Consider the following 26,054-nt stretch of genomic DNA (forward strand, 5'->3'; position numbering starts at 1 on the left):
GACCCTGCATCAGAATCAGGAACCCAGCTGCATACCAGGGGTAGAGTGACAGGTATGAAGACGTCCAGGCTGGACACCAGAAAAAACAGCAACCGTGTCCCTGCACCATTCTCAGCAGGACCAGCTGTTGCCCCCTCAGGAGATGGCCACAACTCGCAACTGCTGCCCAGGCATCCTTGAAGCACATCCACATTTGGCCAGGAGGGGGTGCACTAGCACCAATTCCTTTCCCTTGGCAGGGATGGCTCCAAACAGGCCTTCAGTAAGATGGGATTTGAAACGTTGCTGCACTAAAGTTTTAGCTGTTTTTTCTCTTCTGCCCAATATTTCCACTACCAAACCCCACAAGTGCAATGTGGTGGACCAGCCTATTCCTTGCAAACTACATCGGAGAGGCATTCAGATGGTATCACCTATCTTCCCACCCATTGGTCTCCCTTCTCTCTAAACAGACTAAAAGCAGTTTCTTTACAAACTACCACAAGGAGGTGCCCTTTCCACAGGGCACCCCAGTTTTAAGCAGGGCAGCCATGATCTGCACCTGAACAATGGTTTAGATGTGCCAGGGCACCGTGAGTCCCTTGGTATGTACATTACTTCACATTTAATCATGGCAGCCTTATCCTCTCTCTTTGCCTGAGAGACAAGGAGATTCAGAGAGATAAATGCTTCCCTTGGGGTCGGCCAGCCAGTGTGGGCAGAGCGTGATTCTGAAGCCTGCTCTCCTGTCATCTGTCACTTCCTCGGGCTCATTTATGTGGAGGAGGGGAGACAGAGTCACTTGGAGGCCACAGGTGAGCCCGAGGAAGAAGTAACCCTCTGGCAATAACAGATAACCTCACCAACTGGGGGCTCACTCTGGAGACAGGCCCAAGCCCAGGCGACCTTCCTCCATGGAGAGTCGTGTTGCGCCTGCTCACGGCTCTAACAGTGCTGGCCCAGCACCGTGTGGCGCCCCACCCCGCCCACCTGGGGGGAGGCAGCAGGCTCCCCACTTGGGAATCACGGTGGGGTGGTAACTGTTCCCTCACGTCCAGGGCTCAGGAGACAGAGGAGTTACTAGGAAAGGAAGGAAGCCAAGAGCGCAAGAAAAAGTGAGTCACCACAGGCTGACTACACAGAGGTTCCCTCACACCGTGAGGCTGAGGAAGTGTGCTGGGGAGAGGGGATGCTGATAAGCTAAGAACAGGGGAGCAGCCAGCGTCTGAATCGTGGGGAGCTCGACAGTAAACAACAGCTGGGCGGGGAGGAGGAGCAGGAGGGAAGCCCTGGTGCTTCTCAGCAGAGCACTGAGAAAGCAGTCCCCGACCAGCAGGACAGACTCCTCCAAAGGAGCTTGTGCGGGAAGGTAAGCCCCAGCCCACCTCCCCTATGTGCCTCACCTTTCTCCTCTGCAACTCAGAACAACAAACAGTGGTTCCCTGAGGAGGCTCAACTACCACCACGCCAGGAGGAGAGTCAAAGATAAGGGTGGGAAGAGAAGAGGTTTCAGGTTCAGATTCTGGGTTTTCTTCAGGTTTAGATTAGTGATGGAAAGAGACATTCTAAGCCCCCTTCTGACCCTGAGATCATGAACACCACAGATGAGTCATCTAGGGGTTCCGAAGGTCGGGTCAGTGAATTTGTGACCCCTAAGCTGGTAAAACTGTGTGCTCACATGGGGGGAGGTGTTGCTGTGGAGAGAGGGTCCAGAGCTTCCAGAGCCACTGGGGTTTGAGACCCAAAAAGGGAGAATCACCTCATAATGGAGGGAATGGAGACTCCAAGGGGCAGGGAAGCCAGAAGTAGCACAGGATACAGTTTTAGTGTAAGTATGTCCCATGCACATTTGGAAGATACTTACACTATAAGAAAAAATCCCCCAAACTGTTCATTGTTGACCTGACATTCAAATTTAACAGGTGTTCCGTAATGTTGCTTGCTGACTCTGGCAAGCCTACTTTGAGATCACAGAGTCACAGTCCAGGCCAGACTCCAGCTCTCCCACTCCCGAGGCTGAGCTCCCTCCCCATGCAGAGCCATGAAGAGCCACAAACTACATCAAAGAAAACAAACCAACCCCAAACCTGCCCTTCTGAAGCTGCTTCGGTGCACTGACATACATGCTAGGGAAGCAGGAATCCCCCCATCCACACGAGCTGCCAGGGGTCCTCCTCACAGACCCTGACACAGGCCAGACCAGGGGACAAAACTGGGGTACACTGTGCTCCAGCATTTTCCTGGGCTTAGAACCTATTCCAGAGCTGTTCTCGTTGCTCTGAAGACAGGAGAAAGTTCTATGCCAGAGCAAAAACACCCCAAAAAAACAAAAAATAAAACCTCGGCAGATCTTTTTAGCTACTACCATCAGGACCCCTGCAGAATGAGAGGCAGGGAGAGGGAGCCTGACAACACGCACCGAGCATTCTCCCTGGAGGCTCTGAAAGTGAGCTGTGCTGGTCTGTGGGCATTTCCGGAAGCTCACTCCTAAGATAGGTCCTTGGGTGCAATGATGTGAAAGCAGACACTTCCTAGTGCTCTGGATTCTGGACAGGAGCAAAGCTGTCCTCAGTGCAGCCAAGGACACGTCCCCACATCAGCCCCCGCCGCCCTGCCCCTCACCAGTGTAACCGCAGTGCGTGGAGGAAGGCCGAGAGGCCCTCCATGACCAGGAGGATGGCCACGGTCAGGGTGGCAAAGGCGGTGAAGATGAAGAACAGCGCCAGACTTCCTGCCAAGCTCTTCACCCTCAGGCCCATGTGGATCACCATGGTCCATAGCACCTCCGACAGCTCTGGGGACAGGGGAGAGACACGGCATCTGGTTTATTTTGGTGAGCAGCGCTGTGGGCCTTGCATTTGCTCTGCCACACCTCCCCTGGAGTGTCCCTTGCATTCTGGCTTCCCACGACCTGAGTGGGACCACTGTGCACTGCTAACCTGGCGAAAGCGCTGATTCTCCCATCTGGACATCATTCTCGCTGGACTTTGGAGTCTGAATAATCCCAGAACTTTTTGTCATTTTCACTCTCTTTAAGGCCCCACCTGAGAGAGTGCCCAGAGAAGGGGAAAGCCATAGTTTCCGATCTGAGAGAAATACACTCACGTGCGTGGGCGAGGCTGAGGGCCCAGAGCCGCAGGTACGAGGCAGTGTTGGAGATGCAGCCCAGGCAGTACTCGATGGTGTGGATGGCCTGGTGCACCATCGTGTCTCCAAAGTCAAACTGCGGTGGGGAGACCAGAGAGAAGACATAAGGCTGGGGGAGGGGGGTGTATGAAGTCTGGGCTGGGCCGCATGGCCCTGTGCTCTCCATGGGCCAGGAGCCCCCAGTGTTGAACTCCAGTGGTGACTTCAGCTATGCCGTCCCCTGAAATCCTGCCTGGCTTAGTCCCCAACTGGGACACCCCCATTTCCCTCAATACACTACATTTTAATGAACTATATCTTCATGAGATTCTCCTCAACACATCTGTTTTTCTCTCCCGGCTAGTCTGTGAGCTTAAATGGAGTGTATGTGAAGTTGAGAGCGCTCGGAGAAAATGGCATTCCGGACTTTAAGGACCTTCTCTAGCCCACCCCTACCCACTGGTGTGTGAAGTCCCCCAGTGGGAACACCCGCTGTGAATAAGCCAGGGGAGCAGGAAGCCCCCCGGCTCCCAGCTGTCAGGCCCTAAACCTCTAGTCACTTCACTTAATTAGCTTAACAAACTGCTGCACTCAAGATAACCAACCTCCTTTTTTTGTGTAACTTCTGAAAAGATGACACGGAAATTTTAGCAAAAATTTTACCAATTCCGCCCAGCTGGTGTGGTTCAGTGACTGAGTGTCGGTCAGGGTTCGATTCCTGGCCAGGGCACATGCCCGGGTTGTGGGCTTGATCCTCAGTAGGGGGCCTGCAGGAGGCAGCCGATGGATGATTCTCATCACTGATGTTTCTCTCTCTCCCTCTCCCTTCCTCTCTCTGAAATCAATAAAGACATTTTTTTTTTTTAAAGTTTTACCAATTCCTACTTGGACAGTTGATTAAGACCAGACAGAATATCATTTGGTTTTTGTTTCTGTTTTCCTCACACTCCCTTTCTCCGTTTTCCTTTCAACATCCAAAATTATTTCCAGAGTAAAGGGGTGGGGCTGGAACAAGCTCTCAGGAGTTCACATTTAGGACTGGTGCAAGCACAGCTGGGAAGAATACAGATGCTCTGGAGGCACCAGGTGAATTTCGTGGCCTCCCACTCTCCCAGGTGGAGAAACCAACAGTTACTCTAGAACAGGAGGTCATTCCATTCTGGGGGCCTCTCCCCACAGCCCAGCCCAGAACCCTAGGAGCAGAGGGACTCCCCAGCCTGCCCTGCCCTTGGGTCAGAGTCTATTTTTCACTATTTCTTTCAGGACGCACATGACTCCACACCCAGGGTACACCAGAACTGCCCTGGAAACACATGAGGGCAGGGAGAGAAGGGGCTGACCCCACCAAGATGTACTTCCAGTCCATGTCTCATGTCTAACGGTGTCACTACTAGTCCCCCAGGAACCCAAGCCTGCCAATCAATCTTGACTGCCAATCTTCACTAAGGGACTGGGGACCTGTAGCTTTTACATTTAGTCTCATATTGGTCCCTTCCTTTCTAACTCCCCCTGAAAATGCTTGCTTCTCCCAAGCCTCCCAATTTTTTCCTGACTCATAGCAGACTAGCTGGTCCCATGCCTCCAGACTGTGCCCCCTCCCCATGTCCTCTAACATCTCCACTTTAGCAATGCATATTGGTTGTGTCACTTTCAGCTTCACCACCCTCTGATGGCTCCTTGTTGTCCAAACAATCTGTGGCTCATTTCTGCCAACCTCTAGTCTTACCTCTCACGAGTCCCCCAACTCCTGACTCTGAGCTTCAGCCAAACTGAATACCTGTTTAATCCCAAGTGTGATGGGCTTGCAGGCCTCTGCGTCTTTATGATAACTGTTCATACTGGTGGTTCTGCATCTCCCTCTCCCTCCACAGAGACTAAGCCTAGCAATAATTTCCTTAGGGAGCCCTTTCCTGGTCTCCGCTTCCCCACCCCCACTCAGTGTTTTTTAGGTGCCTCCCTTCTGTGTTCCCACAGCATCCTGGGCACACTATGATCACGGCATCTACCGCCCAGACTGTTTCCTCAATTTGTTTGGGAGCCCTTGAAGGCAAGGACTATGTTTTCCTTCTTTCAGTTTTCCTTCTGCAGCATTAAACAGAGGCTTGACACGTGGAGGGTGAATGAATGGATGGATGGGTTGGATGAGCACACCTGGTGAGATGACACAGTAGGGAGAGGTGCCACTGACCCTTGTTGAATGGCTAGTCTTCAAAGGTTTCCTAGACAATCACATGACCTGGCCCTGGTCTGCAATTGTACTGAGTGCCCCCCAGGGAGAGGGACCGCTGCTCCCACTGGGCTGAGCAATGACCTGTATGCGGCAAACAGGTTTTTACAGCCAAGCAATATGGGAAAGTTCTAGGAGAAGTAGGCTGGATTTTTAAAGAATTTTTTGTTTGAAATCTTTAGATAACTGTGACAGTTATCCAAATTTGTCTGTAGCAAACTAAACTGTGTATGTGTCTGATAAAGTGTTATGACTACTTAGGAAGCTATGAAAAACAGAACCCTTAGGGATCTGGGGGGCCAGAGACTAGGGCAGCTGAATTACAGTCCATCTTGTTTCGATGTTCAACTCCCCTGGGACATGGCTACAAATAAGGACTGTTCTGGCAATGACCATGGCATTTGGGTGCTCAATTAGTACGACACTTAGAAAGAGCAGTGTTGTTGGAGGCGATGTTACTGGGAGGGGGCTGGGCTCCTCACTAATATGGAGCACACCCCCGCATCCCTTCCAGGCGGCCCAGCCAGAGACTATGCACAGATGAGCAGTCCAGAGGAGCCTCTCAGCCTTTAGGAAGACTGAGCACTGTCTGTTTTTACACAAAACAGCAAAGATTTTTTCCCATTCCTATCACACTGCCCCCTTACAGAGAACAGGAGAGCCAGGGAAGGGAAGGTTTATGGGTATTTCAAAGTATTTCAGAGAGAAATTTGGGGGGAAGATGCAAACAGTGCAGCATGGCCTTTTAAAAACCCGATTCCAAACTTGTATATTGCTAAGGGAATTCTTGCTGAGCTAGAAGGCCTACTCCAGATGCAGCCTGAACATGTCGCCCACTTTCTTTCTGTTCCCTGTTATTATGCTCTGTGTGTGGCTAATATCACAGACGGATTGTTTTTTTACTGGGATACATCTGAGAGGCAAAGCCTCCTTTTAACGCTGTCTACTTCCCACCTGGGTCACACAGAGGTAGAGCTGACCTCAAAGCGAGGGTCCAGCAACTGTCACTTCAAGCATCATCAAGCTGATGAGGGCAGCAGGAAGAGGCTGGCTGCATCTCAGACAGGGAGGAAGGGGGAGCTTTACTCGTAAGCACTCAGAGGACCAGGGAGGAAACAGCTACTCCCAGTGGCAGAGCGACCATACATAACATAACAGGAGAGGCAGGCAGAAGCCAATGGGATTTAACCCCCAAGGGGAGTCACTTCAAGAATGCCAATGCAGACATTACTTGTAGCTCCTTACAAAGCCATTCTCAAAGGTATTAGATCAGCGAAGTCAATGAAACAAAGACAGAGGCGACCAACATGAGATGCAGTTAATGGAGATGAGCTTTTTCAGAACACAGCTTCACGAACTGGTTAGAAATGGCCAGTGAGATGCAGGATACGCGGGTGTCATGTGTGGCCCCCGGATGCAGCAGGGTCAGCAAAGTGATCACAAGGACGGGAAGACAAGGCCAGATAAACATGAAGGCAAAGCAGCTTGTTTCTTACCGCTTCATCCTCGGTAGGCTTGAAAACACAAAGTTACACTTAGTGGGAAGCCGTGGCACACACAAGGTCAAGTCACGAACATGAGACTACCATTGCTTCATGGGGAGGACGGTTAATGTTAAGTGGGTCTAACATGGTGGAGGCAGCCTCCTCAGCATCCAGGAAAGCAAAATCAGCAGGATTTAGAGCAGTCAGACATATTTTTAAAAGGCACCCCAACCCCTGCAATTTCTTTTTTAAAAAGTCATACACATAGTGAAAGTGGTCAGTCAGACTAAAAAGTCCAGTCACCTGGGTCCTCAACTCCTATCCTATTCGCTTTAAAAAGAATACAATGAACAGATGAGATCCAAAAGTTCAGAGGCTTTGTGCTATGAGTGGTTAGGCAAAGACTGTGAGTTTTAAAAAACTGAGCTTGGAGGTGGGGTGTAGGAAAAGTCAAGCTTAGCCTACTACTAGTATTTTCCACTCTCCCTATAAAAAGTAGGCATTTTTAAAAGGCTCAAATGAAATATCTGCAACAAGCGCACATCGGTGGGACAGGACTTCCGAAGTGTCAGTGGTTCCAGTTCCAGCTGGAAGCATCCTTGGAAGGCGCAAGGGATGCGGATGCTGCCCACGTGGGCTGTGTTCCCGGTAAGAAGAGCCGGGAAGCTGGGGCCTACGCTGCCTCAGTGCCCAGGAGAGCAGTTAGTAATTGAGATCTGCATGCAACTCAGAACTTAAGAAGTGGAACAACAGAAAAAACTGCTGCAGGCTCTGCCAGCAACACCTGGAGTTTATGGGGCCCCTTGGAAAAAGCTGTGGTGCCCTGAGAGGTGCAGAAGGCAGGCTGATGATTAGGATTAGTATTTTCATTTTTTCAAGGAGAAGACCGGAGTGAAGCCACTTAGGTACATAGACTAGGGCTGACCCCAAGTGGAAGGAGAGGAAGCCCACACCACTGGATCTTACCTCTTCTGCATCTTCTGAATGGGTGGAGAGCTGGTCATGCTGAATAATCTCAGCATCCTCCTCTGTCGGTCCGTTGCCCACCCTGATCCCACCAAAGGTGACAGTTCCCTACACACATGAACAGAAAGAGTAGAATTTGCCTGGCTTTAATATAACATTTTGTGAGGTGGGGAAGGGCGATGGTTAGTACATACAAACCTCAGAAAAGTGCATATTCTAACAACAAAAGCAAAACCAGCTGGTCAAACAGCTAAGTAAAAACAAACCACTGTTCCCACCCCAACCACCACCGCCCCAGCCCCAGCCCCAACTACGTTTACCAACTCATCCTGATGGGAGGAAACAGCTAGTTCTGCCTGCTGCACCAGAGACACCAACCTTGCCTCGGTCAATACTAATTAAGAATCCTGCTTGAATGGAAAAGATTCTCCTAGCAAGTGTAGCTCTATATGCAAGGCTTTCAATGGCCTAAGTTTTTCTGCAACTGAACTAAAGAGTAGACTTTCTCAGAGGGAGGGGCACCGAATGACATGATGATTGTAACCTGGTCTGTCTGATAAGCTTTCAACACGAGCCCCAAGAGTTCCAGCCACCTCTCCCAGAAATGTACTGGGCCTCTGCTCAGGAACAAAGGGAAGGAAAAAAGGCTTAATGTACTTGGAGCTTGCTGCTAGAGAATACTGAGTTTTAAAAAAAGAAAAGAGGCTCCTTTCCTCCAATGGAGGATTCTGGAGTGTGAAAACAACTCTTTCTGGGCATGTGGGCAGATGCTGATGGGTGTTTGCTTCTCCTCACTTCCCAGGCATAGTTTTCAGTCGCGTCTCCAGAACCAGAATTTCTATGTCAACCTGATTTGGAAAAGCTTAGGTTTATTGAGGCAAAAGGACTCTGTGGCTACAAAAACTAGGCAGAACTGAGATTAAGTCTGACCGATATTAATTAGTGCTAACCTGCCACAGAGTGAAAGGAGCTGAAGAAACAGCCCCTGGCCCTGGCCGGTGTTGCTCAGTTGGTTGAGCCTAGTCCCATGCACCAAAAGGTCAATGGTTCGATTCCCAATCTGGGCACATGCCCGGATTGCCGGCTCAATCCCCAGTAGGGGGCATGCTGGAGGCAGCTGATCTATGTTTCTCTTTCCCTCTCCCTTCCTCCCTCTCTAAAGCCAATAAAAACATATTTAAAAAAAAGAAACAGCCCCTAGGCCCACTTCATATGGTTTCTGTCTGCAGAACCAAACAAGACAAGAGTTGGAAGATTGCTCTCCTGCAAAACAGCCTTCTGGGCAAGCAGCACAAACAATGTGTAAGCAGGTTTGGACAACTGCTTGGAGGTCCCCACACACACCTTCACCTGTTCTCAGTTACTGACCACCAGATCCCACTGCCTGGACAAATGCTCTCTCTTCTAGCAGCGGTTCTCACGTGCTGGGTAGAGAACCATTGCATCAGAGTCACCTGGCAAGCTGCATTTCAGTACACAGAGACTCTCAAATACTACTCCCAGAAAGTGCAAATTCAGCAGGTCTGGGGCGGAGCCTAGGAAATCTATATTAAAAATATATACCCTCAAGTACAAACTGTATAATCATTTTGGTTGTTTATCAAAACTGAAAATGCATGCACCCTTTGAGACTCAGCAATCCAATCCCACCCACTATTGGGAACTTGCTTGTGAAATTTTATCAAGGATGTTCCCTAAATTGCTACTTGTAATAGCAAAGAACTGGGAACAATGAACACATCCATTAGTAAGAAAGTGATCACATAATTTTAGCATATCCAATAGAATGGTCTATGGAATGCTAGGCAACTATAAAAAAGAGTGAGAATGACTATGAAACAATCTCTAAGATACCACTAAATTTTTAATAACTTAATAAATCAAGGGAAAAAATAGTGCTACAGTTTGAACACAATTGCTGATGTGTCTTAAAAAATATATGTACATCCACATATGCACTTATCTCAGAAGATGGTAGATATATGCTGACATACACAGAAAAAAATTTGGAGGTAAAATGCTGTTAATAATACCCTTAAGGAGGAGAAGGGTTCTGGGGACAGGGAGGCTTTCGCTTTCAGTATTATTTGCATTTTCTTTTTCCCCCCGAATTTTTATTGGAGCCAAACTAACAACACATGCTGGGGAGCAAGATCTCAAATGCTCCCTTATTTGCATTTTCTAACCAAGGTCACCTATTGCTTTAATTGTATTTTTTAATGTCAGTAGGGGATTCTCTGGGTCATAGAATTATAGACCATTTTTATTTTTCTTCCAATTATCTGTTTTAATACCCTAAGAAACAGATGTCAAGTTCGCCAGGTGATTCTAATATGAAGTCAGATTCAAGAACCACTGAAGCCCTGGGCACCTCCAGGTCACACAAATATTAACCTGACAACCCTCAAAAGATGGACTGAAAGGGCAACAAAGGGCATGGGTGACAGGAGAGGACTCCTGGGATGGGTTCCAGGGCACAGGAGGCAGGCTTCAAGGCACCTGAAGCAGAAGGCCAGTTCTGAAGCTCCCCCGCCCAGAGGATAGAGTGGGGCAGACAGGTTAGGCCTCCCAGCTAGACACTAACGACTGTCCTTTCAGAACACAGGGAATGAGAGTCATAGGCAGGGATGACACACACACACCAGTAAAAAAAAGAGAAACAAACAAACTGACACAAGGCTTACAGGCAACCAAGAGGACACAGAACAGAATAAAACAGATCCGTGTTCATATCCTCAGCCCTTGGGGTCAAGAATCCAGAGTCCTTGTTATAGAGTTATCATCCTGATGCCTTTAGGCTGCTCTCCGGATGTTTGGCTAAAAAAACCAGTGGGGTAAGAAGACCCTATGAATGTGGGGGTTTCTGGACTGGGGACTTTTAACTTGGATCGTATGAAAGAGGATGCCAGATTTAAAAGCATCAAGACTGATGCATCAGAAGCACACCTTAAAAACATTAAGACTAGCAGAAAGAGAGCCCATAGAAAGAATGTAAATACATGGAGAGTTTGTGCTTTAAGGGTTTTTAGTATTTTTTTCTTATAGGAAAAGAGAAAGTTCCTACTTGAAAATCATTTAAGCAGTAATATTAAAATATCTTCTTATTCAAAATATTAGCCCTCTTAGACTAGTTTTAGAAGGATGATCATAGTTTTCAAAGTTTAAAGTGATCAGAAACACCTAATGAAGGAAATGGTTATCCATCTAAATATTTCATTTTCTTTTAAAGGAGTACGATGCTACTAGAACACAACAGTACTTGAGTGATCACTACTGGTGAGACTTAAAAATCCTATAGATTCATTACTTAGAATAGATTGTACTAGCTTGATATTAGGGCATTGTAAGATTTTGGTTAAGAGATGTTTTTAAGGACAGTTATTGAAATGCTTAACATTCAAATTGCTAATTCTGAATAATAAGCTAGTATTGGAAGAAGGAAAGATCAAAACAGAGATGACTCTGGTTATTACCCCAGATGTACAACACACACAAGACACACGGCAGAGTGAAGTTCTCACTGGAGCAGTTGAGGATGTGAGGGCTTCCGAGTCTCTCACAAAAAGTAGACATGTATAAGCTTCCAATGGAAGGAGACTAAGTGGACCAAATGTCCAAGCATCTTCTGAAGCAGAACTTTAAGTGTCAGGAAATCAATTCAAGAATCATAGAGATGTTCTTGCTCCGTGCTGAAGAATCATCTAATACATGGTCACAAAATACAGACATGAAAGTGGATGGGTCCAAGAGCTGCCATCTTGGATTAAGAAGATGGGACCCGGAGAGGGTACAACAGCCACTCTGCTTCCATAACCATGACTGTACTTACATATCGGAATAGAAACTTAGTAGACCAAGGGTAAAGATGATATCAGAATCTACTCATAAGAGGTGGAACTCTTTTCTGTCGTCTCAGTGAGTAACAAGGACATACTTCCCAAGAGCACACATGTCCCACGCTCTCAATATAGTTAAAAAGAATTCTGCTGCACTGTTTGCCACCTCTTTACACAAAATGTGATGGTTTGTTGGTTTAAATTCACTCACTGTTGCAGCCGCTGCTGCCTCTAGTCCCTGTTGGCTCGGGGTTGGGCTGACTGGGGCCTCCACAGGTTGCCCTTCCTGATAGTGAAGGGAAGAAAAGAGGAAGGGAGAAGAAAACAAAAGAGGGAGGGAGTGAAGGGGGAGACGAATGCAGGGGACATGGAAGGGTGAAAATGGTCAGAAAAGGGAGAAGGAGGGTCTTGTAACTCAGCTGCTCTCCAACAGGAATAATAATCTAACAGCCATATGAGAGTCATGCAAAAAGATCTTTTGGATTTTTACCACAGTGTAATAAGTAAGCATTACTGCATAGCTAGAAGTGAACATTTGGCAACTTAAGCATGTGTGTGTGTGTGTGTGTGTGTGTGTGTGTGTGTATAGAATTCACATGCACACATACATTAAGTAAACACAAGTATGTATGCTGCTTTTTAAAAAGAAAAAAGCAACATGCTTCAAGCCAAAATTTTCCCCACATGTTTTGGTTGGTGAGAGTAACACGGTCTATTTCAAAAGAAAATATCTCAGCGTCAGCCCTGTGGCTGCCCAGGCAAACCACATGAGTGGGTTCACACGGCTGCAGCTCTTGCTGCCTTGTTGTGTCTGATGCTGCATCTAGACAGGCCCAGACTTGGATTTTGCTGAGCACAGCATGAGCAAAACACGACCAGGAAAGGTAAACACTTATGACTTATTCTCTATAACCGAGCTACTCAAAGCTGCATCCAGATGTCCAGGCAGCAAAAACACTTTTTGATTTCAGCAGGTCCAGTGCTCATGCTGGGATATGACACAAATGCATTTTAAGAGTATATAGACTTATGCACAATTCATTAGATCCAATGAGGAATTGTCTTGATCTTAAAAAATTATATAGTAACTTTCAGCAACAGAAATACACCCACCAAATGCTTCCTCCTCAAATACTGATGGCGAAGGACCAATGGTTTAAGCAGTAGCATCCATGGTACACACAGCAATGCAACCACAACCAGGAAACACTGAACTCCTTTCTGCAAAGAAGGACAAGGCACCTCACATTAATCAAACATGCAGTTTCCAATTCCAGCACAAATTACCCCCAAAACAGTACTTTCTTACTGACTTGTGAATAATGCTAACCAGATTCTCAAAATAATTAGCAGATGTGGCAAAGCCCAGGAATTGTCCCATAGGATGAGAGTTATTATTCTACCCTTTCTGGATACAAAAATTATAGTAGACCCTCCCAAGTAAGGAGGACAGGCTGAATTTAGGTCTGGATGCATGAATTGAAAATCAAATCCTACAGAAAGGGATTTAAGTTTTTTTTAGGGTAACAGAAACATCTAACTTCCTGACCTAGGATAACCACCTAAGACAGTCTACTTCTGGGCTGACGCACCTGTCCAGAATATAGCATTGAATTATGAATGTCCTCGTAGTTAAAGACGAACATGTTTATGAAATGAATCAGAAGGCTTGGTGCTTTCTCAGATGTAAAAGCGTCATAAGCCGTCCACTTGTAAAAAATAAGGATAACCAAGTAGCCAAACAAAGAGGTCATAAAGATTATTTCAGGAATAAACCCAAAGTAGATATTCAGGGGCTTCTTGAAATAGCTAAAAAGGAAGAGAGAAAAAAACATGAGAAGTGAACAGACCCAGGGCCACCCCTACACCAAGTGGAGCCCTCACTAAATTTTCTCCTATGACCCCCTCAATTCTGTCTTTATTACTTTAAGAAGCAAGAGCCAGAAGCACTGGAGGCAACAGAGACAAACAGGATTAATGATGAGTTCCAACCTTTTGGACCTTGAACAGTTCCAGTACCATCCCCTCCATTCTCCCATGAGAGAGAGATTGAAAAATCTAGTACATTCCAAGCACAGTTCAAAATTTCATGCGAGTTACACATCAAGAAAAAAATAACTCACTCATTTTGATGAAAATTACACAAGGTTCTTTCAAAGATCTTCACTGCAATTGTAAATTTTTAAGGGACTAATATTAAGTAAGCCCCATTTAAGAACATTCAATTTCTTAAAAGCACTTTTTAAGCGCAGAACAGGGTTCGGAGTTACTAATCCCTCCCCCAAAATGCCATGAATTCCTTAGGCAAAAGCATTATCTAAACTATGCACATTCTTATGACAGAAACAGAGCGACTCACATATGGTTGAAAAGGCTCAGACCAACTCCAAACATCATGTGGATGATACCAAGGATAACGGACATCTTCATCTTAAAGGAGTTGAGGAAGGTCAGTTTATTAGTAGCGATGTTCCAAATCTGTCACAACCCAAGGAAACAAAAGGGTATTACAAAGAGTGCTCAAATGGAAAAATAGTCACCCATTTAAAAAATAGGGTTGTTTTTTAATTATGGAAAATTCTAAACACATTCTTAAGTAGAGAGACTAGTATAACAGACAACTCCCACAGAGACATCACCTACTTTCAGCTATTACTATCCACCTATGCACACTCGGTCAATCTGGCTCCATCATAGCCCCAACCCACTCCCCACCTCCATATTATTCTGAAGCAAAATCCAGGTACCATGTAATTTTACTGTAAATATTTCAGTGCAGATCTCTAAAAAGAAGGATTCATTTTAAAAACATGACCACAATGCTATTATCACACCCTAAAACAGTAACAATAATTCCTTAATATCATGAAATATATAGTCAACATTTGAACTTCCCTGGATTGTGTCCAAATGCTTTTTAATAACTCATTTATTCAAAGTAAGGTCCAGACAAGGCCTATACACCGTGATTGTTGATATAGCTTTTAAGTCTTAACCTAGAGGTTTTCCCTCCCGCTCTCATTGTTTATTCCTTACAAAGTATTTGTTGAAGAAATTGGGTCAGTCACCCAGTTATCTGTAGATGTTTCCACAATCTTGTGTTTTGCTAATCATGTCCCTGTGGTGCTGTCGGTCCATCTACTTTTTTTTTTTAAAGAAGCTTTATTTGTTTATTTTAAAATATATTTTTATTGATTTCAGAGAAGAAAGGGAGAGGGAGAGAGAGAAACATCAATGATTAGCCTGCACTCCCTCTTCTGGGGATTAAGCCCACAACCCAGGCATGTGCCCTTGACTGGAATCGAACCGGGACCTTTTAGTCCGCAGGCCAACACTCTACCCACTGAGCCAAACTGGCTAGGGCAGTCCATCTACTTTTTAAATATTAATTGCCTTAAGCTTTGTCCCCTAAGGCCTGGATGCCTGTAATACTTTCCTGACAGTTCTGCTGCCAGATAACATGGCCATCAGATAACATTTTCTAAATTGTGACTCTGACAAAGTCATTTCCCTGAGCCAAAACCTCCCCCTGAATCCCCACCTTCATCTCTAGGCTAAAGTGCAAAATCTGTAGCCTGACAAGCAGGATCTTCTACTGTCTAGCCCGGCATCGGTTTTTCTGAATTGGCCTCTTCATGAAGAGCTGATCCTCGGTGACCTCTAACCTGAAAAGTTGTGACTGGTTCTCTCTCCAGTCCCAATCTCACCTGAAATTCAGCTCTACAACTCCAACTGCCGGACAGACATTTTCCTGGGTGTCCCCCACAGTTACTTCAAACTCAATATCTACCCTGTAAGTATTCAAAGAAATGTCTGCAAAAAAACTTTTCAACTACAGAACACTATATAAATGTGAAGAAATATTATTAGACTCTAAGCTACTTGAGGGCAGGAATTATGTCTTAAGAGTTCTGTGTTCCTCCCAGAAGGCACTATGCCTTGCAGAAACATTTGTTAAATGCATATGTAACATGCTATTAAACTTCTCCAAGCCTGTTTCCGTATCTGTGTAAGATGGATAGCATCATCTAGTCAATAAATTAAGGATAAATCAGATATGCTGAGGGCTCAGTACATATTTCTGGCCCATAGTAAGCATTTCAGTAACATGAACTTCTCTAATAATTAAAATAATCAATCTGTATCTCCCTACCTCTATGTTTTTGCAAACACTTCTCCTCACCTATAACAATCTGAAGTATTTTTAAAGGCCAGATTATTTCCCATTATTATTATTATTATTATTATTATTATTATTCCTTACCCAAGGATATTTTCCCATTGACTTAAAAAACTATATATATATATATTGATTTCAGAGAGGAAGGGAGAGAAACAGAGAAATAGAAACATCAATGATGAGAGAGAATCATGGATTGGCTGCCTCCTGCATGCTCCCCACTGGGGATCAAGCCTTCAACCTTGACCGGAATTGAACCTGGGACCCTTCAGTCTGCAGGCTGACGCTCTATCCACTGAGCCAAACCAGCCAGGGCTCCATTGATTTTTAGGGAGAGTGGAAGAGAGAGGGAAAGGCAGAGAGAAACATTGATGTGAGAGAAACACATCAATTGGTTGCCTCCTACAGGAGCCCTGACCAGGGCCCCGGGCGGGGGAGGAACCTGCAACCAAGGTATGCGTCCTTTATTGGAATTGAACCTGGGATCCTTGGGTTTGCAGGCCAATGCTCTATCCACTGAGCCAAACAAGCTAGGGACAATTTATTTCCCATTTTAATAAGAAACCTTAATCTCTCTGGGCCATAATGATGTTTCCCACCTGAAGTTCTATAATCGTTACTGTGTAACACTTATTCTTCAGTTCCTCCTACCCCCTTTCTTAGGCACACAATACAAAAGATTTAATCACATTTATTTGCCTAAGTATTTGAAAAAAATAATTAAATTCTCGGATAAGTTCTTATAGTATGTAAAGATAAGACTGGAAGTTGAAACCCAGAGGGAAGAGCTATTTCTGTTCTGTGCAAAAGACAAACAAATTAAGTTAAATAAATTAAACTGGGAAGGAGTCTTGAAAATCAGTCTTCCCAGAGTAAATATTACTAACCACCTCTGAAATAAGCAGTGCAGGAAAAATCATTTTGGCTTCCCAAGGCACTTGCGTCTTTTATGGCTTTGAAGTACACTGAACAGATAAACCAAGGTTTTCCAAAAATATATATGTCAACTAAAAACCAAATAACTATTTATCTTCACTTTATTCTCTCACTTTAGGGTCACAGTTTAACATTTTTGTGTTAGACATATAGGAAAGAAGTGCTCTTACTGGATCGATGCCGAAAGGGTATGGTCCACCAAAAACTCCAGGGACAGCTGGGTCCAGCTGGAGCACAGGGTTCCCCCGAAGCGTCTCCTCCCTAAATTAGGATAAAAGTTGAATTTATTTTTTTATCAACAGAAACTGACCTCAGAAGAAACTACTAGAGCTATCTCATCTCTTCAATAAAAAGAATAGGGACTAGCATCTGAGATGAGAAGGGATCAGAGATAACAACAACAACAAATTTAAACACAAACACACAACCAAGTAGGGAATTTGGAGAATCTGCTTTTAATTCATAAAAAGAACCAATGTGCCTGTTTTAGCCTCAGCTCCTTGAGACTGCTGAGCAAACCACAAAGTTTGTGGAGGATAAATAAGAGGAGACACTGCATTTTTCTGAAACAGAGACGTCGCCAACCAGCTCCTAAAGAAGTGTTAGTTTACCACTTGTCTGGAAAATCAGAGGTGAATATGAAAGGAATAAACTTTGACTTTTAGCTTCTTTTGCAACTTACGTCCAATTAGATATGAACATTGGCCGTACGCTCCAGGATGATCCAAAGATATTGAGAGACTTGGAAAAGCAGTCGTTGTAGATGAGGCCAGTGTAGATGGAGAACACACCCATCAACAGAATAATGTACCGTCCGCTGAACACAGTGCTAAACATCTGGGAACCAGAAGAAAGAAGTCAATGAAATGTACTTGCTATAGCTCATGTTGGGACAATGTTGTTTAGAAAACACTAGACCCTTCCTCTCATACCACTTAACCCCATCCGTGGGTCAGAGAGCTTGAAGTAAAGACCATAATACAATGCAAATAAGAAATTCACTTTCACAGCATGTGGCCTATTTAAGTGTTAAAATGAACGTAACTTCTCTATAAATTCATGACAGAAGACTTCCAGATCATAATTTTCATAATGAATGCTTGAAGAATTATAAAATTTCAGTCTACTGGAAGATGTAACTTAAACATTACCTCATTCTCATTCTTCTGGGAGAGGATCCGGCTCTCCCTTAACACCATCCATACAGCAAACAGGGTCATCAAAATGCCATGGCCAAAGTCCCCAAACATCACAGCAAATAGGAAAGGGAAAGTGATGATGGTATATGGAGCTATAAAGAAACCAAAGGATGTCAGATGGGTACCAGACTTACTGGGATGATCACTTTGTAAGGTGTATAAATGTCTAATCACTATGTTGTGCACCTGAAACTAATACAGTGATGTATGTCAACTGTAATAAAAAATAAATTAATAAAAAAAAAAAACAAGGGGGAGAGAATGGGAGATAGCTATACTACTATCAAAAATAAAAAATATATTAAAATAAAAGAGGGGCAGAATGGGGACATCGGTAATAATGTCAACAAAAACAAAGTAAAAAAAATTTTAATAAAAAAACAACAAAGGAGAAAAAAGACAAAGCACAGAAAACCATAACAACTCCCAACTCATCACATTGCTCTCCGTATGCTAAGGTCAATATAAGGTGACTTTGGACTCCCAGAGAAAATCTCCCCTGGCACTGTGCACCTCACAGGTAGCTCTGATGGCATCTGAGCTACTGCTAGCATTTTAAACAAAGAACACAGGAAGTGAAAGCTTTGCCTCTAGCATTGGCAACAATGTGGTTTGTTCTCTAATTCCTTTTTTCTAATCCCAGGGACACTGCTCCTGGAGCAGGCAGCTTTGTCTCTGTGCAGCAACGCTTTCCCAGCTGAATAAAGCTACTGGGTAAGCAGGAGAAAGCCCAGCAGCACCCGGAGCAAAGCAGCTCCTGAAGAAGGCTCCTGCTGAAAATGAATTCTCAGACTCCTGACTTAATAATTAACTCTCCAAGCAGAGGAGAAATCTGCTTTGTGCCTAACATGGTCAATAATCGCTGTATTTTCTCTAACCTGGAACAGGGAAGCCATTTTAAAATGTCAGATATCTTGGGAAAAAAACTTTTGCTTAAAGCAGTTCCTGCAAATGGTGTGCTAGAGAAAGCCAGGTGTTTTATATCTGTAAAACATACACATAGAAGAATCCAATCCGCAGAGCTCATGCCTTATAAAACCATCTCTTTTTTTTTTTAATATATAAGATTTTTCTCCTTTTGATGGGAACTTGAATGAGATAATTTCTATAATTCTTTCAAATTTTAGTAATAAAAATTATGAAAATTTTACACAAATTTTGCTTAATCATCAATGAAGTTCTCCAAATAACCTGTTCTGTAAAAAACAGAGAACAGGAGTTAAATGGACACCTCTCTACAGGAGTTACACTAGTGCTGAGGTCTTGACATCTTTTGTTTTAAGCCGGTTGTTAACAGCATTTAAAGTGAGGCATTAAAAGATAAAACGAACAGCCGGGCCGGCGTGGCTCCATGGTTGAGCGTAGACCTATGAACCAGGAAGTCATGGTTCAATTCCTGGTCAGGGCACATGCCCATGAGTTGTGGGCTCGATCCCCAGTGTGGGGTGTGCAGGAGGCAGCCAATCAATGATTCTCTCTCATCACTGATGTTTCTATCTCTCCCTCCCCCTCTCTGAAATAAAAAATATATATATTTAAAAGTATATATGTGATAAGCAAAAAATAAAACCTCTAGAGGGAAATGATTCAAGCTTTTTTTTTACCTGGATTTATCTCTCGGTAAGTTCCAATTCCATAAGCATCTACTATGTTCTGAAAGCCATATGTGAACTTGTTCGTTTTGTTATAGGTTGGGGGAGTCTGGTTTGTCTGCATCCTGTTCAAAATGGAGGGCACGGTGGACCCACTGTGCTCCTGGCAAACATTAAGCACATATATCAAATTAGGTCATGCTCCTAAATGTGGTGATGGTTACACAGGTATTCATATTTATCAAAACCCATCCAACTGTATGCATAAAATGTACGTATTTTATTTCATGTAAATTTTATCTCAATCTTCCCCAGTCTTTGGGGAAACTGAAACTAGGTATAAAATTTACAATGAAAGATTTAAATTAAGTCTTGGGAAGAAAATCCTTACTGTAAAAAAACATTTAATTCTAAAATGTGTAACCAAAGTAACCATGGAACCTCTTTCTCTGGAGACATCCTCACCTGCCTTCCTAGGAGTATCATTGTTGTCTCCTCTGTTTATGGAGAAAGCAAAGTACATTCTCTGACTTTGCTCCCTCACCACCTGCTCTAAACTCCCGAATCCTTGCAGTCTAGCTGAGCATGCTTGAGGCTGCTGGTCACCAGATCCAAAGGTCTTTTCTCCCATATGCAAGCCCCTGACTCTTTTTGGGTGAAAACCTTGATTCCATAGAGTCCCCTCCTGCTCACTAACCATGCTTTTTATGTCTTTGCTGGTTTTTCCTCCTCTGACTATCCCAAAACAGTGCAGGGCCCCCAAGGTCCTATCTTTAGCTTCCTTACTTTCCTTCTTTGAGGTCTCATTCCCTTCCACTCTCATGAATCCCACATCTTTCATTTTGCCTTTTCTATCAAGAACCTGTCCTAGTATCTGCTTGACATTTCCGTGTGGATTTCTGTCCAGCCTCTCGATGTGACTGAAACTGAACTTACCATCTTTCCCCTAAGTTTCTCTTGCTGAACTTTTACTTCCATTAATTGAACCATTATCCTACCAGCCACCCAGCTTTGATGCCTCAGAAACATTTATGTTTATTTCTTCTTGAACTTCTCCCACACGTTGCTAGAAACCAAGTTTACCTAATTGATTCTTCCTTCAGAATGTCTCACAAACTCATCATTATTTTCTTTTCCTATTGTCAGTTCTTATCCCAGGGGCCCTTACGGTTTACTGCTCTGTGTTTGAAATAACTTCCTAATTGACCCCCACCTATAGACTCCCTCTACTCCCCAACCCAACCAAGACACTATCAATAGGTTACTCCTTTAAAACTGCTTTGGTCATGTCCTTTCACTGCTAAATAACTTCTACAGCCTCTCCATTCATTCTGGAATAGAATTTAAAAAGTAATCTGGTATTTTAAAACCTTTCTCAATTAGGTTCTACCTAATCTAGTTCACATCCTAGTATTTCAGTTTGCCCATTATAATTCTGTTTTTGCCCAACCATGAATGTCGTACTGTACTTCCTGCCTTTGTCCATATTTTCTTCTCATCATTGTAAATCGACATCTCACCCATTCTTCAAAGCCCCAATGCCACCTTCTTGAAGCTTTTGTTCATTATCTTAGTTGGGAGAGCTAGCACCCTCTCTCCATACACATATACCACTCTGAGTACAGACTGTCTTCTGTACAGTCTGACTGTACGATTGCATGTTAGCCTCTCCAAGGAAATTGTAAGTTAGTTGAGGGCTTCTTTTTCACACCTCTATCTAGATCAGTGCCTTGAACAGAGCAGTACTTCTGACTAGTAAGTGAGTCTGCCAGGGTCATACCACAGGTTATACTAACGGACCGAGAATGTGGATTAGGAAATTGACATTCTGGTCATGAGCTACCCTGAAGAATCATGGATACATGATTAAGTTATTTAATCTTTTTTTTTTTTTTTAAAGTACAATTTCCACATTTGGAAAAAAAGGACACATATGCAAAATGCATTGTCAGGACACACGATGTGTATATTGAAGAACTCTGAAAGTAAAAATGCTATAAAAATGTGGTTAGTTAATGTTACTGTTGATGGGAACCTCTTTTCCTAGCTATAGGCTGCACTGCTTGCTGTGGGGAACTCACCGTGCCCCTTCTGAGTGCAAACTGGATGGAGTCAAGTTCAGTGACAGGGCACCAGACTTCTGCAATCAGACACTTCTGGGTCACATCTATGTTGCACAGGTTCAGGGTGTGGTAGATGGCCTTCATCTTCCGCACTTTGATGAACCAGACACGGATGTTCTTAGCAGCTGCCTGTAGAACCCTCTGGCGGTGATCCTCTGTTTGATTCAAAACCTTTGAGAGAGAAAGGAACATGGGAGGGATCTTCCTAACACCAGTCTTAAGTCTCAGGATATGAATGGCAAAAGGCACAACTTTCTGAGAAGGGTTGCTGGGAATCTGTTTTTTGTTTTTTTTTTTCTTCCTTTGACTAGAATGACTTTTTTTTAAGGGTCAAATTACAAGGAATTAGAGTTCTAGTTACTAACATTCATTTTTATTTAGCTCCAAGCTCAAAAGAAGCCTGATAAAATGGTTTTTACCTTTATACCATACCTTTAATCTTACCACCAAATCTATGGCACAACAATGGAGTTCATTGGCTTTTACTTGGCCCATTAAAGAGTGGTCACTTTCCAGGTGGAGCCTGTAACTCACACTCAAAGAAGTCAGCATCACAGGCCCAGACGTTGACAAAGCAACAAATCCACACTGAAGAACAGCAAGCTGCAGAATCCCCTGAAGGCAAGCCAGCAGCAGGGAACCATGGGAAAGAGGCAGTGCTGAACACCACTGTCTGCCTATGCCAAGAGAGACCCCATAACCGGAGACAGGAGACACTGGGGTCAGGAGGATCCGGAACCTTTAGAGGGAATTTAGACTGCCACATACCACTGCCATCATGGGGCAGATAAGGCTCTATGTTCCTGTCAGGCTGGGAGGGGGCGTTGTGGGGGGATGTTTCAATGCTGATCCTCTGGAAACCAGTACAGAGTTCCTCAGAGGAATCGCATTGCCAAGATGACATTGTGAGAATGGGACAGGGATACGTTACAGCTACTGTATTTACCACCAAATATTTAAGATTTTAATAGTAGAAAAGAGGCTAAGCCAGAATTGGACAAGCAACCCACCACTCACATTTCTGCATGAAAATCTATCTTAAATCTCTACATTTTTGAAAAGGAAAAAGCTATATACTAATCATTTTAGCACAAGTGTCCATCATAGTTCTTCAAGTCAGTTCAGAAAAAAAGTAGTAACTACTTCTTGACAAATTATCTTGAGCAGTAGAATGTGACTTACATTGAGAGGTTTTAAAAAAACCTGCCCTGGCTGGTTGCTCAATGGTTAGAACATCAGCCCTGGGACCAAAGGGTCTCAGGTTTGATTCTCAGTCAAGGGCATGTACCTGGGTTGCAGGTTTGATTCCCAGTCCCAGTTGATGTGTCTCTCACATATTTCTCTCTTCCTCCCCCTTTTTCTCTCCCTCCCTCGCTCCCTTCCACTCTCTAAAAATTAATGGGGAAAAAATATCCTTGGTAAACTCTTAAGTCACTTGAGAATAAAAGAACAAAACTACTTTTTCTCCTTCTGGCTGTTGACAATTTCACAATTACTATTACAACTTCTGGGAAGCAATGTTCTATTTGGGTTTTTCTTTCCCTATCTCCCACCCCCTGGTATTCAATCCCTTTTTAAAGTTTCAGGTCAGTTCATGTGGGTTGCACATGCTCTTTCAAATCTACCCATAAGCCTGGGAGGGGATAAGACAGTCCTAGAACCCAGAACATATAATATGGCCTATCGTCCACCAGCAGTTTGGGTTAAACAGATAAGAATATCTCAAAGGAACTGGAAGTAGGTCAAGTTGGTGGGTCACATACAATGGGGGTCGGAGGGAAAGATGAAGTTGAAATGGGAATTACAACATATCTCTGACAATTTTGCCACTGGAAAGAAATGCCTTTGGGATTGGTTTGTTTATTAATGTTTCAAGGGGCACTCATCACATTCTTTCAACAGGAAACAACACTCCAACTGGCCACCCTTTTCCTTCCATGTACCCATAAATCATGACTCCTTTCTCAGAACCCTGTGACAACCACGGTGTGTGTAAACCACACACACTGTGATTTTGGGAAAATCTAATGCAGTCTCTTCCTGGGTACAAGAGTTACACCAGGACGCTTTGGCTAGGCTGTGCGGCTGAGATCCAAGGTGACCAGAGGGATACACACCAAGTGGTTGAGAGTAGCTGCCTCTGGAGGTAGAGAGAGAGAGGGGCGGGGGGAGAGACAGGGTGGAACTGACTTTGTATACACTTCTGTATTATTTGATTTTTTTTTTCTTAACTAAGCATACTTTTGACTCATGATGAAGAGAACTGAATACTCTAAGCAACAACGATTTCAGATGCACAGCATTCCTGTCTCTTTTGAGAATGATTAATGCTTTTTAAGCAGTCATTCCATGAAACTTTTCCCCAGCTCCCAAGGAGACATTTCCTTTTTTGGTACCCTGAGCTACTGCAGGTGCCTAATAAACTGTTTGTGTTTCAAGGAAGGAGACTGGTCTTCTATTTTAGTATTACACAAAAACGAATTCCCATCAGCCCTCTACGTACCATTTGGAGATCCTCAATCCTGGTATTAACTCCAGAAGCCATTTCCTTCCTCTCCTGGGGTGTCTCAGGACAGGGATAGAGTGAGGCCCGGAACCTGAAATGTACAGACACAGCCTGAGGAACACGGATATTTCTTAACCTATCCAAGTTAAATAATCTCAGAAAGTAATCCTAATTTACTAGAAGGACCAAAATAGGATTAGTTCAGACTGGTATAATAATCAATAATAATTATTTATGGTAAGTAGCCTACAGATAGAGCAGTAACATTTGAACTATCTTGGTATTCTCTGTAGCTATTAAATTTCCTTAGATTAAAAAAACAAAAACCAGCCCAGTGATTGAGCATCCACCAATGAACCGGGAGGTCACAGTTTGATTCCAGTTGGGGTAAATGCCCAGGTTGTGGGCTTGATCCCCAATAGGGGGCATGTAGGAGGCAGCCAATTGATGACTCTCTCATCATTGATGTTTCTCTCTCTCTCTCCCCCTCTTCCTTCCTCTCTGAAATCAATCAAGATATTTAAAACAAACAAAAAACAGAGGAGAAACCAAGATGGCGGCATAGGTAAGCACCTAAACTGCTGCCCCGCACAACAATTTCAAAACTACAACGAAAAGATAGAATGGACACCATCCAGAACCACAGGAAAGCTGGCTGAGTGGAAATTCTACAACTAGAAGGAAAGAGGAAAACTCACGGAGAAGGAGCGGCAAAGAGCTGAGGTCCGGAGACACGCGCGCAGAGAGGAAGGGCGGCGGAGTGCCTGGCTGGCTTTCTCTGGCAGGAGGGGGAAAGAAGCCTCCGACTGCACTGAACCCCAGTTCCAACTGCATTGAACCTCAGTTCCGGGCGAAACCCTGTGGACCCAGGCTCATACAGGGGGAGTTTGGACTGTCAGGTAGAGAGAAAGGCACCCGGAGACTCGGAAACTCAGAGACTAAGGGGAGCCGCGGCGGCAGGGGTCTGGAGGCGCGAGTGTGCACAAAGACTGACTGTGGAGGTTACCACAGGCTATCCCTAGCGGAAGGGAGTCGGAAGCTCCTGACGGCACTGAACCCCAGTTCCAACTGCACTGAACCGCAGTTCCAGGCGAGCCCCTGGGGACCCACGCTCTTACTGGGGAAATCTGGACTGTAAGGCAGAAACTCAGGAACCGCGGAAGGCAGAGGTCTGGAGACTCGCACAAGGGCAGGGCTGACGGGAAGCCAAGACTGTCTGCTCCGCCCTGAGACTCCACCCCTTCCAAGCTGAGCACAGAGGCTTTTGCAATCTGGCAAGGCTAATCCTATAAGGCTGTCTCCAGCACCGAAACTCTCCCAGTGTAGACACAGCTGATCCTCACAGCCAACTGGCCTGCAGGTCAATTCCTCCCAGTGATACCAACAACAATCAAGACTTAACTACAACAAGGCTGTACACACGGTCCACAAAGGGGTGCACCAAGAGTGTCCACCTCAGATTAACTGGGGAGGCCGACCCACTGGGCCATATAGGAAACCTAGCACACAAAGCTACTCTACCAACTCAGCAAAGCAGTGAAAAATGGGGAGACGAAGAAACAGATCACAAACGAAAGAAATGGAGGAAAACAAACGACTGGATATAGAATTCAAAACCACGGTTATAAGGCTCTTCAAGAATATCCTAGAAAAGGTCGATAAATATAACGAGACCCTCGAAGATATGAAAAAGGACCAACTAAAAATTAAACATACACTGACTGAAATAAAAAATATTATACAGAGACCCAACAGCAGACTAGAGGAACGCAAGAATCAAGTCAAAGATTTGAAATACAAAGAAGCAAAAAAAACACTCAACCGGAAATGCAAAAAAAAGAAAAAAGAATCCAAAAAGTTGAAGATAGTGTAAGAAGACTCTGGGACAACTTCAAGCGTA

At 44.3% G+C, this 26,054-nt stretch overlaps 1 protein-coding gene across 11 annotated transcripts in view; it reads right to left on the reverse strand.

Moving 5' to 3' along the window:
- ATP6V0A1 (ATPase H+ transporting V0 subunit a1) overlaps nt 1-26,054 on the reverse strand; it is a 61,667-nt gene that overhangs the window by 4,821 nt on the left and 30,792 nt on the right. For 2 of the 11 annotated variants that reach the window (XM_080679699.1, XM_080679697.1), the window contains exons 9-22: nt 24,152-24,245; nt 21,607-21,819; nt 19,538-19,688; nt 17,886-18,025; nt 17,417-17,571; nt 16,905-16,995; nt 13,978-14,096; nt 13,211-13,427; nt 12,732-12,839; nt 11,830-11,904; nt 7,783-7,890; nt 6,829-6,846; nt 3,085-3,202; nt 2,602-2,773 (exon numbers count right to left, since the gene is read on the reverse strand). In XM_080679699.1, the coding sequence (XP_080535825.1) occupies nt 2,602-2,773; nt 3,085-3,202; nt 6,829-6,846; nt 7,783-7,890; nt 11,830-11,904; nt 12,732-12,839; nt 13,211-13,427; nt 13,978-14,096; nt 16,905-16,995; nt 17,417-17,571; nt 17,886-18,025; nt 19,538-19,688; nt 21,607-21,819; nt 24,152-24,245 (1,779 nt within the window). Of the gene's footprint in view, nt 1-2,601; nt 2,774-3,084; nt 3,203-6,828; nt 6,847-7,769; nt 7,891-11,829; nt 11,905-12,731; nt 12,840-13,210; nt 13,428-13,977; nt 14,097-16,904; nt 16,996-17,416; nt 17,572-17,885; nt 18,026-19,537; nt 19,689-21,606; nt 21,820-24,151; nt 24,246-26,054 lie in introns of all 11 variants that reach the window. The other 9 variants (XR_013961179.1, XR_013961181.1, XM_080679702.1 and 6 more) reach the window with 5 other exon arrangements.

This window comes from Plecotus auritus, assembly GCF_963455305.1.
Source record: "Plecotus auritus genome assembly, chromosome: 7".
Taxonomy (NCBI): domain Eukaryota; kingdom Metazoa; phylum Chordata; class Mammalia; order Chiroptera; family Vespertilionidae; genus Plecotus; species Plecotus auritus.